Below are 18,885 nucleotides of genomic sequence, written 5' to 3'. Positions count from 1 at the left end.
TAACTTGCACTGAATATAATAAGATATGCTTAAATGGTGAAACAGGAAGACAACTAGATGACCGACTTCGAGAACACCTTCGCGACGTAGGAAGGAATGACAAGGATGCATCCAAACCAGTTGCTAGACCCTTTTATCTCCCTAATCATTTTGGCTACGCCATTAGTTTGTTTGTGTGTGCCTCTCAAATGTATGATGGTAAAGGTTTGAAGATAGGAGCCATAATCTCGTCAAAATTGCTGGAAATAAGTTCGGTAGAACAACTGCAGAGACGATGGGTTGACCTAGGTTGTGAGATTTGTGGATAATAGATGAAAAAAATACATAAAGTTCTAGGAGTGGTAATGGTGAGATTTTTTGCAGATAAATTCTTGTTTAGCTAGAAGATAATTAATCGTATGTACAATGTTTTGGTTGATGATACATTAAGTTACTCCAAAACGATTCAGAAACTGGTACTATCTCTTGATGAAAGTGAGAGCTTTTTGGTAGAGGTCGGCCCGCCAACAAACTACTGCGCGACCTTTGTCAACCTTTTCGATAACAATGTGTTTCCGTTTCTTTTAGAATTTTTAGTGCCGACACTCTTCAGGAGAAAGGTTGAAAAATTTGATGTTACAATTGAATTTAAGTTTTTTGTGACGACATTTTTCGATGAATAGATTAAAAGATGCGAACTGGCCCTCTAGGGAAGTCCATAAAGACTTTCGAATCTGAAGTGTTTCGGAAGTATCTTTGTTAGGGGTGTTAAAATCATCCTCTTTGTCCTGGAAAAAGGCTTTTAATTCAGCGTCTTGCGATTACATTTTTGAAAAGCATGTCGTGATACGTCATCGTTTTCGTTTTGTGTGGTCTACCGTCTTCGAAGTTTTAAGAAATGTAGATATTCATTAATATTCACTAAGACATTCTCCCTCTAAAAATTAGAAACGAATTGCTACCTCCACCGCTTGTGAGCTACTGTGAACGGTTAATTATTGGCTCGATTACAAAACCAACTGGGAGTGTCCTGCGAATTCGAACTGCAGGAAGGTCTGATGACTGCAGTTGATGGTAACTTTGCAGTTTTGATCTTTACCATTTCTCGCGTTGAAGGTGAAAGATTTTGTGAAATCGAACGGTATCCAACAGTTGAAGGTATTCTTTTATCCGATCATGTTTCGAATCGTACTGGAAATGTACTGATTTACATGTAGTATGGAGAGATTATTCTTTGGTTTCTTCTGGTCTACTGATCTTGATCAGCTTGTGTGCGAATGCTTCGATCGTCGCGTAAAGCTATTTCTTTCATTTGCTAACATTAACAAGTCGGCCATTTGGTTGCTAAGAATTCTTAGACTCTCTCCCTAGACGACCTGCCAACCGTCAAAGTTTGAAACTGGGGTCAACGAAACTTCAACTCAATGGAAGAGATCTGAGGGTAAAATAATAAAGTCTATTTTAAGACAGAAATGATTACACACAACTGTTTTAATCGACCTAAATGATCTAACTTACAAAATATGTCATACAATAACTTGAAAACCCAGTTCCAGCGGGGAAATCTGAGATCATAACAAGTTTGTTAAAAAATAAAGAAAAAAGTTTTTAAAATGTGGCACTTTTCCAGTTTCTAATTACTGCACGATTCATAAGGGCAAACCTCCTGATGCCTTTCCTGTTCCTTAGGCAGGAATTAATCATAACCCAACAGTCATGCCTTAATCCTTCCTGATTAACAGAAATTATCTCAACACAATTTCCCAAATTCTAAGCATTTTTTCTTTGTGAAGTGGAAGTTTGTTCTCAACTCTTGTGACATTCTACCCTTCCAGTTTGGAAGAGGGAAAAAAATTGTTGTACCAGGTGCACTGAAAAATTCTTCTCTGAAGTGGACTTAGATTGAAGTGTGAAAATTGTGGAATCGTTGTTAATGGTGAATTCCTGGGTGACTGGCTGCTCTCAGGCGGTGTGCGCACTCTGATTGCGTTGCATCATGGTCATAAAACGAAAAGCGAGTCATTTGCATCCTGTCGCGGTCGAGTGAACATCTCTTGCGGCAGCGAGATAGCGTGAATAAACGTGGAATGTAAAGGGGATTCACTGTCTGTTACCGTTTCTTCGAAAGTTAAAAAGTGTTATTCCTCCGTGACAAATTCGTTATTAGGAGGCAACTGAAGAGATTCACAAAGAATCAAAATTGCAGCCTTGCCCAAGAATCTATTCATTTAGTAGCAGTTACACTCACAGCAGATGGCTATGTGAATAATATCAAATTCACGAGTTATTTAACGGGAAATCGACCCTTGATATGCAAACGCATTATATTACAAAGTGACAGCGACCCCTTAATACACGAACTACTTTTCATGTCATACATTTAAAGGCGTCCTCCGGAGCAGTCTTAAATCCCTCGCAGCTCATGTGTAACCATTCCTCGCACAACTCGCACTGTACCATGTCGTCCCAACACTCGGGCATTGAATCACGACAAAATAAATTAGTGTCACAAATTTTTCTCTTATTGAATCCAGCGGTGTTCGGCTGTCGCGGAAAAGGTTCAGAAACGACCTTTCTCCCGACATTAAACTAAATTCTTGCCCATTTTCCCTTGGTCAAAAGAAACATCCGACGAGATGCCAGTTTGTATGCATTGACGATACGCATGTATTGAATTAAAACATACTTTAGTAGGCACTGGAACGTAAAGTATCATCCATTTTTACTAGAACGTCAAGGATGATGTTTTCAATCAGTTTTGTTGGGGGGATCCATATCTGCTGACGGATTTTGACCGGGGGGTCCAAAACTATGGGGGCCCAAATCCGCTGGGACACCGGCTTACCCGGCGTGTCGCCGTGTGCATTGTAGAGTTATTTACTAGTCAAGTGACTCCTTTCGTTGCTCTAATTCACCTCTCCTTAATTCAGTGATCAAGATAGTAGATTTACCATACAACACTCGCCATTAGTAAATTTCCTTTTACTGAGGAAAGTAGATTTACAACACAATTGAGTATACGATAGTAACGCTGTGTAACGCAACAGTAGGCTTCTTCTTGGCCATAATCGGTCTCAAACACTCGCTTTAAGTGCGAGGAACACATTTGAGAGCGTTTGGTCAGAGCTATTGAAGAAGGATCAAAGCGGCCATCCAAATCTTTGAAAAGCTCCAAACTATGACGTACATCAACTTTGACCTTCTCGAAAACCGGTCTCAAATTACTTACTGAAAAACAGTTATTGCATTTGTCCTTGGGAGCCATAGAATACGCGACAAATACGAACAAAAAAATACTTTTACACATTCAGAATAAATCAAATTATATTTACCTTTGGTGAAAGGAAAAAGGAATGGCCTTATTTTTACTAAATGTTCAGTCAAAATCTGCCGATTTCTGCTGCTTTCACCGCCATATTGAAAATGAAGCTACCACAATGCAACGCAATCGGAGTGCGCACACCGCCTGGGCTGCTCTTGTCAACTCTGTGCATAAAGGCAACACTGTTTCCCCAGAGACAGCAAGGTAGAAATGACTCAGATAGGTTCTTAGGACTCCAATTAGAGTGTCAACATGTTCCAATGTTTCTCTTTACGGCTCAGAAATATTATTTAAATATTCCAGTTCTACGTGTGCCTTGTTGGTGACAGGAATAGGGTTTTAAGGACATTAGCCAGAAGGCTCATTTTTATTGAATTGATTATTGATTAGTTCAATAATTTCAGAATGATCTTAGATACGTACATAGTTACAATGTTTACCTGTTTTTTCTGCATTTCTATTGGTTTTGTAATCGGACCTTTCGGCGTCACCACGCGCATATAAAAGACGAGTTTAGCGTTCCTTTAATCAGTTCTTCTTGAGTTTTGAGTTGTCTCGGCAAACTTTCGCTCTTTCTCGTTTTCTTAACCTTTGGCACAAACGGGACCGATGTGAGTACTTTTGTAACTTTGTTTTTTCTAGTCTACCTTTTCAGTGTTGGACGATGATATACGAACAGATATTCCGTTGTATTGTATTAAAGGCCAAAATTGTACCAAATACAAGTGAACGCCCACCATCTAGATAAGAACAATGGGCTGTTATCCAGCCACCTAAAATTCTTGTAATTTGTATCGAAACTTTTGTACTTTGTATTCTTTTATTTGCATTGCTCTTTGTCACTTTTAATCTCTTTATCGACGTTTAGGCCCAGTTTTTTACACGCAGTTCTTTGATTATGCATTCCGCGACATTTCATTATATTGATAGAGCTTCGTTGCATTGTTGTTTCAGTTTACGATCGATAGATTGATTGATTGTACAATTGATCGTGATTTTTCATCGTTGATTGTGGTTCGTGGTTGATTGCTTTTCAAGAATAAAGATTCGTGCAAACAGTCAACTTTGGTTTGTTATCTCGATCTGTAAAATAGTCCCTAACACCTCGTTAACCTGGTGCTCCAGGTGGATTGCTTAAAGAACTTGGCTTCTCATAAAAGCTGGTACGACAATTCTGTCGTCTTTTAGTACTTGGTCATCCTCTAATGTGAGGTCGCATCAAAAGTGTCAAAACTCCCATAGTTCTTGTGGTCATTACTTTCTGTAGGGAGGCCAGCCATTGAAGGAAGTATACTTCAGTAGAATCATGGTGTGGTTCTGTGCTCTAGAGGACTTCACTGTTGTTAAGTCAATGGGGGTGGATAAGAAGTGGATGTTAGGCCGTGATGCTGAGTCCTCTGTCGTGTACTCAGGCTTGTATCCTGCTTTCCTGACACACTCGCGACAGGGCATCCGCAACCAGAATGGATCTCCCTTACTTGTACCTCACAAGGACATCAAATCGCATTCATCTCAGGAATAACTCCTGCAGCCGCCTTGGAGCCTTGTCTATGTTTTTCTTGAAAATTCGTTCCATAGTGGAGTGGTCGGTTTGAACTATCACGTATCGACCGAGAAGGTTGTTCTCAAACTTCTCTAAGCCATATGTGACAGCTGAGCACTCATGCTCAATATTTGAATATCTGGATTCGGCTTGGGTGAGTTACCGAGATGCCATGGCGACATTGTGCTCATTTTCTTGAGAGTTATTGTTGCGTTTCCCGCAAAAGGTTCAGTTAGTATGAAAAGCCTCTCATCACAGAGCCATATACCACAATGTCATCAGCGATACCCATTGCACCGGGGATGTCTGTATACCTCGTCAAGTTTGCATTGGAAGATAATAATAATAAACTAGTAATAGTGACACTAATAGTGTCTGCATGAAAAATACGATGTGACTGCATAGTTATTTGTCAGTATGCTGTATTGTTGATTAGAATGTAGCAGTCTTCATGCCTATATAAAAATGATTTTTACGATTACCGCACTTGTAACACGAGAGATATCAATGGGAATACAAGATCATAAGTTGAGTTGTAAAAACTGTAACAGATAAAACAGTCTTTTTTTTCTTTGCTATTAATTAAATATAGTAACGGTAATTTAAAATGAAGTGTAAATCACGCTCACCGTTTTAAAGCGATATACAGTATATTAAAATACAAATTGAGCTACTGAGCTTCTCCTTTTGAATTTTAAATTTCAGTTTGATGACAGCTCAATTTTCTTGGAAAAAAATATTTCTTTCAATATAAAAATAGTTAACTGTAACAATTTTTTAAACATGAAACTATTTATATTCTTGTGAGGAAATTTCTCCTACTCTATTGAAAAAAATTTTAATTACAGCATTGCTTCTAAAAAATTATTATTTAATCAGTCGTTGCAATGTGAAAATGGCAACGAAATGATACAAAACATTTGTAATGTTAACAAAATACTGACAAATATTACATTTTTTGTGACTAAACTTTAGTTAAATGGCTGGGAAAAGGAGATATCTTATTAACTGAGACATTTTAAGTTTTATAATTTGGTACATGAAACTGTTATAATATTCTTTGTTGTGAAACAATTTCGTACAATATGTAAAAAACACTGAACTGTAACATTCTTACTGACATTATTAATTGATTGTGCATAAAATGCCATCATAATTTTCTTTTGTTGCTATGTGAATGCAACAGAGTCATAAATATTTATTTTGATTCTGGGAAAGGAAACATTTATGTCTGTATTATATAGCTGAAAAGGGTACAAAATGTAATATTAACTTAACTGGAACACTTCAAATTTTAGAAATGAGTTGGTTTATGTTCAACCACAAAAAAAACTGAAGTATTTAAGGAGCAGGGAAGGCTACTTAGTCTACTGTCATAAAATTTCTGTCTTATGAAGTTGGATTTATTGATATGGCATTAGTGCAATCCTCTGTTGTTTCCCGGCTGACTGTCACAATGTGCGAGGATTTGTTTAACAATTTTCCGGTTTGAGTTAGGTGAAAGTCAATCTTCTTTAAGTTTAAAAGTTTCACCTCAAGTGAATCTGTGTCCTCTTTGGACCTGAAAATGTCTTCTTTGAGGAATAATGTCAATACCTTTGGGAAGACCGTTACAGAATAAACATTGCCATCTTTCTCAATGTTCAAGTTAACGCTCATTTCAAAGAAGCAATTTTTCACAAAAATTGCATTTAATAACTTTGATCCTGATGTGCTGTTCCCTTTCTTCTTGCAATCTTTTGTGTTGCCGGCCAAAAAACATTAACGCCAATATTTAGAATTTCAGGACAGCAAACCTCCTTACAACTTTTTTGTCATTTTAAGTGTCAAAATCTTGGGTCTTGGCTTCTGTCACAGTGGTAGTTTTGGTTGTCGATTGACACTTGCCATTAAAGTATCGCAATCTACATTGCGTAAGACTGTAAATTTTCCATCCTAGGTGGCACTGATTTGGTCCTCCCAGACGACAGACAGTGGAACGGAGCCGGTGCTGTCTGTCAGTATCGTAACTTGCACTAATTTGGCGGAACCTTCTTTCGGTGCCGTGCTGATCCCTCCCACGTAATGCGTCCACATACATTAAATGTTCCAGATTTGTATTTGATTAGTGTCAATCTTGGTGAGCTCACCACTTGAAATTTGAAACGATTACCGTATTTTATCGGCTATAAGCCGAGCAATTTTTACATAAGTTTAGCCTAATTTGAATTGAAATCTGACTTGTAGAGGGGGTTTCGGCTTATAGCCGAGAGTTAATCAAACTAAGATGAATACGTTGAAATACGCGTATATTCGCATACAAGCCCCGCAAAACCCAAAGAAAAAAAAGTAAGAGTTATTGGTCATTAACTTTTAATATGTGGTGGCCCCTAAAGAAGCCGTTTATTTTTTGTTGTGAACTACACGATCGAGGGTGTCAGCTTATGGCTCATCTTCGCTTTCCGTATCAAATTCTTCATCCATCTCATCTTCTACCTATCTGGCTCTTCTTCACAGATGGCGTTATCCTCGGTGCCGTCAAGTGCATTGGAGATGCCGCAAGTCAGAAATGATTTCTTCACCTCTGCGATCTTCCTCCAAAACTGCTTTATCCAACGTAGAAAGAGGTTTCTTGACGCCACTTTCCTTTTCCCAGCAGGATTAAACTCGAAGGGGCTCGTTATCATCCACGACAGGTACTCTCTTCTCATATTCTCGATGAAGGGCTTGTTTAGGCACTTTTCTAATGGCTGCAGAACTGGGGCTAGGCCACCGGGAATAACAGCTACATCGATATTTTGCCGCTGCAATGCCTCTTTAACTGACTCAGTAAGATGGGCACGAAAGGAGTCCTAAACCAAAAGCGATCGCTCACCAGAAGGATTTCTCGGCATGCAGGTACGAATCCACTCCTTCACGGAGTTGGGGTCGTTTCGTCCAATATGTCTGTTCGCCTACATCCTAAACTCCATACTATGACAATCATTGTGTAAAACAGTTGATTCAATTGAAACAAAAATTGATGATGTTCAAAAATTATCGCATTAAAATTTGATATTACAACTAATGAATTCGTATGATTAGTATATGAATAGTGTTCATCTCATCGTGCTTTGAAGTGAGAGACAAATTGATTTGACCCTTTTTGGACTATTGGATAAATGTTATGATAGATATCAATGTTGCAATCGTACCCTGATATTGAAATCACTGCAATTATCATGCTTTCCACGCTTTTGTAATACAGTATTGTTATAGTCATGCAAATAAAGCTCACTGTTGTCGTTGTTGTTGATTCACCTGCTTGATGCTCGAAGTCGGAGTTAGTCGATTTGATTCGTACTTGGCGTGGTGAATTCAAACCACAAATGTTAACCGCCGCATTTGAGTTCAGTCGCCTTCATACGCATAAAGTCAAGCCTACGATGACATAAGATTATGAATTACGGTTGTTTACGTGAAAATTGCCGCTTTTGAGTATGACTTCGCACGCGTATAAACAAGTTATGCAAATACAGTAACATGGGTTCTTACTGGCTACAAGCAGGTCCATTCAGGTGGGAGCAGCAGCTGAGTAATCATGAAGCGTTTTTGTTGCTGGTCGGGCACTGCTCCCAGGCATCGAACAGTTTCAGCTGAAGTTGCCTGTACTTTCTTCTCTGGATCCGCTTTAACTTCTTGTCTGATATAAGCTCGATGAGGCGCACGATGTGTATTTTGCTCAACCCATTTTCCCGTATTCACCTGGAACATTAGTTGTTTTTTCATTCTTTGAATCACAGTGTAGTGTAAGGTCAGCGTGAAACATACATTCTTCTCTTTCACCAGTTTGTTTCTCATTTAAATCATCTTCATTTGAAATTTATGGTTTGTAATTCTCTGAATTGTCTGGTCCAGTATCTATGCCTGGTTCATCACTTGCATCATCATCAACACATTCCAATGTGTTGACACTAGTAAGCATACCATTTTCAGGTAAAGTCTGAAGTGACTGTGAATCTATTTTAACATTTTGATACAGAAAATTATTAGGTTTTCCTCTTTCATGAAAACCAGTAAGCCAATAGAGAGCAACATCAACTTTTTTCTCACAATAAAATCTTTAGAATCATTTTTCTTTCCAGAAATAATGAAAACAGTTACTGGAAGGTCCTTGGGGAATCTAGGTAGTATGTCTGCAAACTGTTGTACATCCTGAGGTAGAGTAATGACATGCTCTTTACAAGCTTTCTGGCCACCCCTTGGTTTAGTATAGACATGCATAGCTGGGAATGCTCTTGCAATAAACACTTCTTGAAATTGAGTTAACCCTTGTAATTCTCTGGGAACAGGAGATAGTGTCAATGGATTTTCAATCGAAATTTTTTGGGGGATACTTTTGTCTCTTGAACATCTGGAACAAATATACTAATCTGGTTGCTTGGGTTTGTTTTCAAGGGCCATGCCTCATGACACACAGAACATTGGTAGATAGATAATTTTATACTTCTATGAAATTTTTGCATCATTTCAAGTGCCAGTGTTTGTTCATGAAGAGGCTCTTTACTACTTTGAAATGAAAGGTCTTGACTGCAGGCTTAATCTGGTTCTTTATCAAAAACATTAAATGATGCTGAAGAACATTCACATCTGAAGAACTTTCACATCTGCATTTGCGTCTGATGTTTGTTTTTTATCTCTGACATCACATTCACTATTAAGACACTGTTTTCATGGACAGTTTTAAGTTGAGAATGTGTAACTGCATTATCATATTGTATGGTTTGAAGTTCAATGTTGTTTTCTACTTGCATGTCATGACACACAGGGTAAGGCGTATTTTGTGTGACATTGTTAAAATGACTGTTACAGTCTTCAGAAATCTGTTCTCTTTCAAATGCTGATGACATTTTGCAATTGTCCTCATTGCAGGAATGTTCACTGGTAAGTTAAAATACTGTTAATAACCATCCATTTGGAAAACGTTGCAATGACTTTATATCAGGAAACTCTTAATACAGTTTTACAAAGATCATCAAAATATTGGCACTTGTTGTCCTGATTGTGAAAAGCACAAGTGAAATGTTTATTGGAGCATCGAACCATAGCATTTAAACCATACCAACTACCGTCAACTTCAATATTGTCATAAATTATCGGTCCTCCCATCATTTCAGGAGGAAATGATTTGAAAAAGAGATTTTAAAAGAGAAAATCATTTGAGTTAACTGCAGATTTCACTAATGGATCATTTGTTGATGATCCACAGTCAGTACATCTTAACTTTCCAGGTTTCAAATGCATCCTTGAAACATACAATGGCCAGGAAATCTTATCTATTCCAAACTTTTGTGATCCAGACTGTGTTACATACGTCAGAAATATTCTACAATAAGATTCAAATGGTGTCTAAGTCGCAAAAAGACTCAATTCTATTGCATTCAATCGGCTTAAAGTGTTTTTCTCAAATAGTTGATTGAAAAATGCATTGCAATCTCTCTGCTGAAATGAAGTGCATTGTTCTGTGGGGTACAGCCACACTTGTCACGAATCTCTGCACGAAGTTCCTTATTTCCATTGCATTGACAGTAATGTGACAGAGCACTAAACAGTAACCCTGGAAATTCACTTCTAACAGTTAGTTTCGACAGAAAAGGAAGAAACAAGTGTGTAAAAATCTCCAAGAAACAATCAACTGCACAAGAATAAGTTCCAGGTTTGATAAAGGCAGAATTCATGAAATGCGATACAACCATACGCCTTTGCTTCATAATAAAAAATCTCACCTATTTCACCTCTAAAATCGAGTGACTCGTTATTTATGTTGTTTACGTTACCATTTATTTTACTTTCATTGATTTCATCTAGTAACGTAACCTTTGCCATGAGAACAGTTTTCAGACTTGCGTCTCAGTGTTATTTAAACAATAGCTGATACCTTAAGCGGGTACTACCACTCTGGGTCAGAGGGGCAACTCCACATTCCCCACTACCTCAGTCATCCCTGACTGTGGTCTTGCCACTGAATGAAGTTTAACGTCTTACCAAGGACAGTAACCCTTAATGTTCTCGCCTTGCACAGTTCTCCCGAGTTCTTTACTGGGTCCTGAGGCTTCAATATGTCTTCGTTCATTTTTTTCTATTAACAGAACAACAAATGCTGAGAAGGACACACATGTAAATAAATGTCAAAACCACTTATCACCCGTACCGCACAGTTTCTGACTTTTTACTTAATTTCACCTTTCTCAGTGTTTTCTTCACTCGGTTTTCGACCGAGTCTTTCTGTCGCTCTTGTGTGTGATTTGTGTCTGACAAATCACAGAGGTTGGACTGACTCTTTCATTCCAGCAATCCAGCAATCGAACTTACGAACTTCCTATAACTACTTCGGACGCTCTATCACTGGGCTCTTTCAGACTCGTGGGCAAGTTTGGTGACAAAGTTCCGGCATGTTGCGAGAATAGGAATGTCGATATGCGATTCCTATGCCCGATGATCATGTAAATGAAAATGGTTAATATTAAGCCTGGTGATTTGTTCATTTATCTTTGCCTGAATGTAGCGAAGCGTAATGAAACAAAAGATAAATGGTTTCTTGAATTCCCGAGCACGAGTGCATTTGTCGGCAGTGTGTTTTAAGTGCCGGCGTGAGATTATGGGAAAGAAGTGTGATATGTAAACTAGCAAGTATATATTCGCTGAACAGTAAACAAGTTTCATTGTGGATTTTTACAAGCGGACAGTTAAATTCTTAGCTCGTTCTTCCTATCTCGTCCATATGGCGCGGGGCCGTCGTGGTCGCCCTGCTTCAGTTCGTTCTCATGCTTCGAGAGTCAACCCGGACATTGAAGTCCCTGTTGTCCGGCCGTCCAGGTCAAGAGAACTTCGAAGTTCAGGCCGTCGTAGTTCTCGCTCACATGTTGCAGCTTCAAGCGGTTCTGGTCGTAGTGCTTCGCCTTCGCGAAGGAGTGTCCGCGAGCGTTCGCACCGTAGAAGTCGCTCGGCTTCTCGCAGCCCTGAGCCCCCAACGTGGGCGAAGGAAATCTTAAAGGCCTTGGAGACGAAAACGCAAGAGGTCAAGGTTGTCAGAGAACAGCTCGACTCATTAAAACGCAAGTCTGTGGAGGAGGAGCCCGAGTTCAAATATAAGAGTAACAAGAAACAGTTCAAGTTCAACTCTGACGTCAAGGATAAGTTCAACCAGATTTTAGAGAGGGCTGGGGCGGATGACGCCATCACTAAGATTGCCAACGAAGGTATGTCACTCCTTGATAACAGAAATAAGCTTATTTCTATTGCTGACCGGGATGGCTGGGACGTGGTAGAATATTTTGAGGCGGACCCCCTCACTAAAAATGACGAAGAGGAAAAGAAACTTCGTGTCGCGCGCAAGGAAGCAGAGAGGTCTCGGGAGAAACGAAATCGGAAAAATAGTCTGAGAAGCAAAATGGGAACTCGTTTTAAGTCTCAGTCTACGTCTTCCAAAAGCGGCACCGGTGCTAACTTTGGCCCATCACATAGAATCGTGGATTTCCGCCCAGATGTCGGTCAGCTTTTGGTTAATCCTCTACCGGAGAAAAAAGCTTCTGTTTATCGCTGCTTTGGTTGTGGCAAAGCGGGCCATTTTATCAAGGATTGTAAAGTGTCCTCTTCCGTTAAGTGACTAGCTGACTCTGATTTTGACGAATTTTCGGATCGCGGCGAGGCTGAACTTGACACGGGCGTTTCCTCAGTATTTTGGATTCGAGGCTGCTTGCGCAAGTTTTTGCATGTTTCGCGTTCTATTGGGGCCTCTTCTTTTGTTCTTGGTGTTATTGAAAGCGGTTATAAGTTACCATTTGTTTCAATTCCATTGAGGTATTTCTTTAGTAATCATAAAAGCGCTGTTGATAATAGAGCTTTTGTTTGTGAAGCTATCGAGCTATTGTTGTTTAGTCAAGCGTGACCAAGTTCATGTTTGCAGTCCCTTAGGTGTAGTTCCTAAAAAGAATGGCAAACGTCGATTGATTCTCGACCTTCGCTTTCTTAACAAGCACCTAGCCAAGCGTAAGTTTAAGTTCGAAGACCTTCGAGTCGTGGCGGAAATTCTTCAGCCAGGTGATTGGTTTTTTACTTTCGATCTTCGTAATGGCTACCATCATGTTGACATTTTTCAAGAGCATTGGAAGTATTTGGCTTTTCCGTTTACTTTCGATGGTAAGCCACGCTATTTTTTGTTTTGTTCGCTTCCTTTTGGTTTAAGTACGTCTCCTTACGTTTTCACCAAATTGTTAAGACCAGTTGTTTCACACTGGCGGTCACAAGGCATTAGGATTTCTGTCTATTTGGACGACGGTATCGGCACCGATTCAAGTAAAGATTCGTGTTCTCAGGAAGCGCAACTTGTGCGAGGCGATCTTTATCGCCTTGGCCTGCTAGTTAATGAGGAGAAGAGCAATTTTGAACCGCGCCAAAAAGGGGAGCTCTTAGGCTTTATTTTGGACCTTACCAAAGGAGAATTTAGTATCCCACCAGGCAAGATTGATGACCTGTTTAATCTGATTTCACTGCTTCTTGACGATGTTTCACCCACGGCTAGGGATGTGTCTCGTATTACGGGTACCCTTATTTCCATGGAGCTCACTTTAGGTCCAATTGTGCGTTTGCGCACCCGAGCCTTGTACGTAGTCCTTAATAGCGTTCATTGCCTTAGCTGCAAGGTGGCTTTAACGCGTGAAGCTGTAGAGGAACTTTATTTTTGGAGAGTTAATTTCTTTCGTTTGTGCGGCAAACCAATCTGGAGGCCCTCCCCGAAGATAGAGCTTTTGTCTTATTCGGATGTCAGCAATGTGGGTTGGGCGGGATTTATTGTTCAATTCGGTACGCACATCGCTAGAGGGAACTGCTTGGGTTCCGAGGCCCTATGCAGCTCTTCTTTCCGCGAGATTCGTGCAATTAGATTTGTTCTTCAGTCGTTTTCCGGTCTTTTGGCGGGTAAGGAGTGCAAGCATAGATCTGACAATCAGAGCGTCTGCAGTATTTTGTCCGTCGGCAGTAGTAAGCCTCATTTGCAAAATGAAGCCGTTGCCATTTACAGTTTGTGCCATGAAGCCGGTATTCGCTTTTCTGCGGAGTGGATACCTCGCTACTTTAATTTCAAAGCTGATTATTGGTCGAAAGTTGTCGACACCGATGATTGGATGCTCAACCCTGTCCATTTTCGCCAGTTGGATATTCTGTGGGGACCCCACACTGTAGATCGTTTTGCGAGTCATAATTCTTTCCAGTTGCCCAGGTTTTGTTCTCGGTGGTGGTGTCCTGGGACCGAAACTGTTGATGCTTTTACCGTCAGCTGGGGAGGGGAAAACAATTGGTTGGTCCCCCCAGTGTTCCTTATTCCCAGGGTTATCAATCACATGAAGCTGGGTAGAGTGCAGGGCACTCTCATTATCCCCTTTTGGCAGTCTGCTCATTGGTGGCCGTTGGTGTCTCCAAGCCCCGGGGTTTTCCACCCTTTTGTTCTTGACTGGCAGGAGATTCCTTTACATGAATCTACTTTTCTCCCTGGTTCCGCAGCCGCGGATCTTTTCGGGCATGGTATTCCCTCGTGTAGAGTATTTGCTTTGAGAATTGTGTTTCCTTAGCTTTGCTGTAGAACGTTTTTTCGGGTATTAGATGAGTACCTTGAACGAGTTGTTCATCCTAATTATTTGTTTTTGTTCTATCTGAGCCTCTTTGGCCTAGGTGTGGGCCTTTGCTCTTTGCAAGTTAGTGGACTTGGAACTGTACTAATACGCACGAGTTGTGCAGCTGAAGCAAGCCGAGAGGGCACTGCCGACACAGTAGTGTGTTCGTTTTTAGAGTCAAGTGGACTCCTCTATCCTTTGTGTGGATTTGCTTACCAGTTGACGCCGAGTGGGCCAAGCCTCCTTGTGCTGGAGTGTGTGCTGGTGCTGTGTTTACTTGCCATGTGGGCAGTTTCTCGTTGCAGACGATGTGTTTCTTGCGCGTTTAGTGTTCTGTAGCGATTGGATGTTGTTCCTGTCTTTAAAATGCCATGTTTTGGACATTGTTGATTTTCACTTTAGGCTTGTCGCCTTACCAACGGAGCAACGCGGAGATTCAGAGGCTTGTAGAACTGTTAAAGACTGTCATACTTAATGACTGTGCCGTTTCAACCGTGTCTTCGTATGCAGGGGCAGCCAATCGATGGATTGACTGGTGCAAGTGTTACTCGTTTCCTCCTTTACAGTCTAACCCAACCGCAGTTGCTCTCTACTTAACAAGTCTTTCAGACCGAGGCTTATCTCGCTCGTCAATCCTTGGAGCAGCTTATGGCATTGCATGGCTACATAAGAAACTTGGATGTCCTAATCCTGTTGACGATCCGCTCGTTTCTCAGACCTTGGCTGGCTTTAAACGCCTCCTGGCTGGTCCATCTAGGAAAAAGCAGCCTATTGAATCTCATCACGTCAGGGCGCTGATTCGTTCCTATGGTCACCCTCGTGCTTCTTTACCGAGCCTACAAATGGTGTCGCTGGTTGCGCTTGGTTTTTGAGCTTTTCTACGTTGGTCAGAGCTGCGTGACTTACGTGCCTGTGACTTAAGGTTTTGCGCCACCCACATGTCTATTTTCCTGGGCAGGCGTAAGAACGATCAATTCCGTCAGGGATCTGTGGTTAAAGTTGCTCGTTTACCTTCCAGTTCTTGTCCAGCGAAGCTGTTAGAGTTATTCCTTGAGCGCGGAGAGCATCAACCATCTCAGTCTCTATTTTGTCTCTGCCAGAAATTGGGTGTCGGGTACAAGCTGCGACAAGCTGCTCTGTCATATTCTCGGGCACGGGAACAGTTTCGTCAAATGATTTCCGAACTTGGTTTGGACTCGAACGAATTTGGTTTACATAGCCTTCGTTCAGGTGGTGCTTCCCAAGCAGCACGCAGCGGAGTTTCTGGGAGAGTATGGCGTAGACATGGTGGTTGGCGCAGTATCCAAGCCGCAGATGGTTATGTCGATGAATCTTTGGAAAATACCCTTGTGGTGTCTAGAAATTTGGCTCTTTAATTTTCAGTATGTGATTTGCTTGATAAACATTGCGCGAGTTGTGTTGTTTGTTGCAGTATGGAGGGTTTTACATTTGCCCAATTAATTCTGATGGCCTAACGTTGCTCGATGACACAGAATCCTTGCCGCAGGTGGATATGCTTAACAATTTTTGGACAGTACCCTTATGATATCCAAGCGATTAGCTGTCTAGTATACTGTAAATATGTTTGCTTAATGAACATTGCCTTATATTGTATCCTTATATGCTTTTGCCACTGATTGTGAATTGTCTGCTTATCCCGCACCGCATTTCTGGTTGTCAGTTTTTTGGGTGCGGGGAATTCAAGAATTGTTCATTTATCTTTGCCTGAATGTAGCGAAGCGTAATGAAACAAAAGATAAATGGTTTCTTGAATTCCCGAGCACGAGTGTATTTGTCGGCAGTGTGTTTTAAGTGCCGGCGTGAGATTATGGGAAAGAAGTGTGATATGTAAACTAGCAAGTATATATTCGCTGAACAGTAAACAAGTTTCATTGTGGATTTTTACAAGCGGACAGTTCAATTTTGTTCTTTTTTATTTTTTGGTTGGAATCCTGTAATCCATTTCCTCGTAACGATTTTTAGTTGTGCTTTCCTGATGATTGACAGTCATTATAAGTGGTTTTGTTTATTCAATTTACTTTGGCCGCGTCGAACGTATAGAGTTTGTTTAATTTTTTGGGTGTCTAAACAGTGTAAACAGTTGTTTTTGTCTTGTGATTAGTTGGTTAGTTCAATAAATGGGCTAAGAATTGTCTGCTTATCCCGCACCGCATTTCTGGTTGTCAGTTTTTTGGGTGCGGGGAATTCAAGAATTAAAGTTAAGGAAGATGTTATTCACTGAATTACACAAGCATTAAAAGAGAAAAAAAACTCCAAGTGTTCGCAATAGGACTCGCTCATGCGACCTTTCAATTAGTACTTCAGACTTTCCACCACCTAAAGGAAACCCATGACAAGCTAAAGCCGTGGTGACAAACTACGGGGATAAGAATGACTATATGTGATGCCTATGCGCAGTGATGATTTAAAATGAACATGGTAAATAGTGATATAAACCAAACATTTATGATCAGCCTACTTTAGGGTCTAGTAGGACGGTGTGTGCGTTTAGTATTGTGCAGTATATATCTTGTTGGACGTTTTGATGTGTAGTATCACTGAGTAATTTTAAGAGTTGTGCTGTATTTGGGCGAGCCCTTCGCAGTCGAGTCAAAACACATACATATGTGAATTTTCATATATCTAAAAATCTACATACAACGAGTTAAAATACTAGCAGTATAAAACATGAAATGTCTTGTTATTTATTTCATTTTTTCGCATTTCTTTAAGGGCAGGAAAAGCAATGCAAATAGCGAGCGTAGCCCGCGCAATCGACCGATTAAACAGGTTTTTACAGTTTTGTGACGAACTTTTAAGGTTACTGTCAACAAAGTATGGTACCTCCCGGAAAAAAACGTCCTACGTGCGCACCTTAAAAGAAACCATGGAAAGCTATATATCAATGTAAAGCTTATAAAGTATAGACTCTGATAATGAAAAAATTTTGAACATAAAACTACTGAATTACAAGCCTCCGCGTTACTGCCGACCTCAAAACAAACTGGACATGCGGTCATGCCGCCAAGCAGTAAAACGCGACATCGAACCCCCTGGAAAGTCTCGTGATAAAGAACTCCTTTGAAATTCCCAGGAGAGGTCATTTCGCGAAAGAGGGAAAACGAATCTACCTTGAATTAAACGAAATCCAAAAACTCATCGGGAACAATAGAAGGAAAAGTGGGCAGAGCAAGCTAAGGGAAAAAAATTTTACTTTGATTTCTAATTTTTGGACTCTTCTTTCTTGACGTTTTCCGAGAGGTGCCAGCCATCCCCTTTAGTTGTGCAGTGCAAGGAAGCAAACTATGCAAATCGAGATCCTGGACGAAAGCCCGCGGAAAACGTCAATTCTCTGCTAGAGGCCTTTCCGATTATGACACCATCCGCTTTTTACTACAGGTTACTTTCAGCCATATCTAGTTTTTTACGATATTACATTTTTCTCCGACAAATTTAACTCAACTGCTTTCTCTCACTAAAGAACAAAGATAAACGAAATTTTGAAAATCTTGACCCGATTTGTTGACAGTAACCTTAAACTGTCAGCCAGCTAATTTGAAGTCTCACAGGTTCTTTAATGATGGGGTACCAGGAAACCTTTTCTAATGACGTTTCAAAAGGGGCCTAGCAAATTGATCCACCTGGAAAGATGATAGGCCCTTTTTACCTCAATTTTGTTTACGTAGGGAATCGAGTTTTTTCAACCCAGCAATATCTTGACTACAGCTGTCTCTGTGTAATTCCTCTTCTGATAAATTTAATGAGCGCCTCCCTCGTACAAGATGCTTTATACAATTTCTTTCTTCAAATGAATGTTTTTCTATGGATATCCCTAATTGGCTCATATTCACAATGTACCCTCATCATCAATTGTTGACATGATGAAATTCCAGAATTTCACTGAAGTAAACTAGGGGAAACACAAAATTTCAAACTTCGTTCTCCTATCAGATGAAGAGAATCCGGAATTTCGCAAATCAAAATCTCAGAACATCTCTTTGCTTCAATTATATGATTTATTAAACACAAACTATTTAAAGTTAAAATGACTTGCAACTGCGTTGGGATTAACTACCATTGCCTCATTGTATACGTTGCTAATGATACTAACTACACTGTGCAACGCTGCAACTACTTTCATCATAAACACTTACCTGCAGAACTGACTGAAGATCTCAAGTCAGATTTTGTATCTATTAGAGAAGTATTACTTTTTAACCTCCAACCCCTTATTGCTGTGGATACTAACAGCAATTGTTAAGCATTCAAGTCGTCAAATTTTGACGCTGTTTTTCACTTTAAGAAGGTTGAAATTAAAATTCGACAGGTTAATAAGTCGCTCATGACAAATAGACTCTATCAATATAAGTCCTAAAGTCGTTTTTAGTTCAGCTTCATATCCGATGCTAAAGGTG

General features: G+C 40.2%; 1 protein-coding gene across 6 annotated transcripts in view; it reads left to right on the top strand.

Moving 5' to 3' along the window:
* LOC113672083 (tauropine dehydrogenase) overlaps positions 1-18,885 on the top strand; it is a 56,411-nt gene that overhangs the window by 10,632 nt on the left and 26,894 nt on the right. For 3 of the 6 annotated variants that reach the window (XM_089213457.1, XM_089213461.1, XM_089213462.1), the window contains exon 5: positions 7,341-8,110. The exons of 1 other annotated variant lie outside the window; for it this stretch is intronic. In XM_089213457.1, coding sequence (XP_089069583.1) covers positions 7,341-7,679 — 339 coding nt within the window. In that variant the 3' untranslated portion in view covers positions 7,680-8,110. Of the gene's footprint in view, positions 1-6,783; positions 6,964-7,340; positions 8,111-18,885 lie in introns of those variants that run through there. 2 more of the 6 variants (XR_016188759.1, XM_089213458.1) reach the window with 2 other exon arrangements.

The sequence above is a fragment of the Pocillopora damicornis genome, chromosome 7 (genome assembly GCF_964200805.1).
Source record: "Pocillopora damicornis chromosome 7, jaPocDami1.2, whole genome shotgun sequence".
In the NCBI taxonomy this organism is placed as follows: Eukaryota; Metazoa; Cnidaria; class Anthozoa; order Scleractinia; family Pocilloporidae; genus Pocillopora; species Pocillopora damicornis.
Note: the sequence above shows the minus strand (reverse complement) of the source record. Positions and strands in the feature narration are given on the sequence as shown.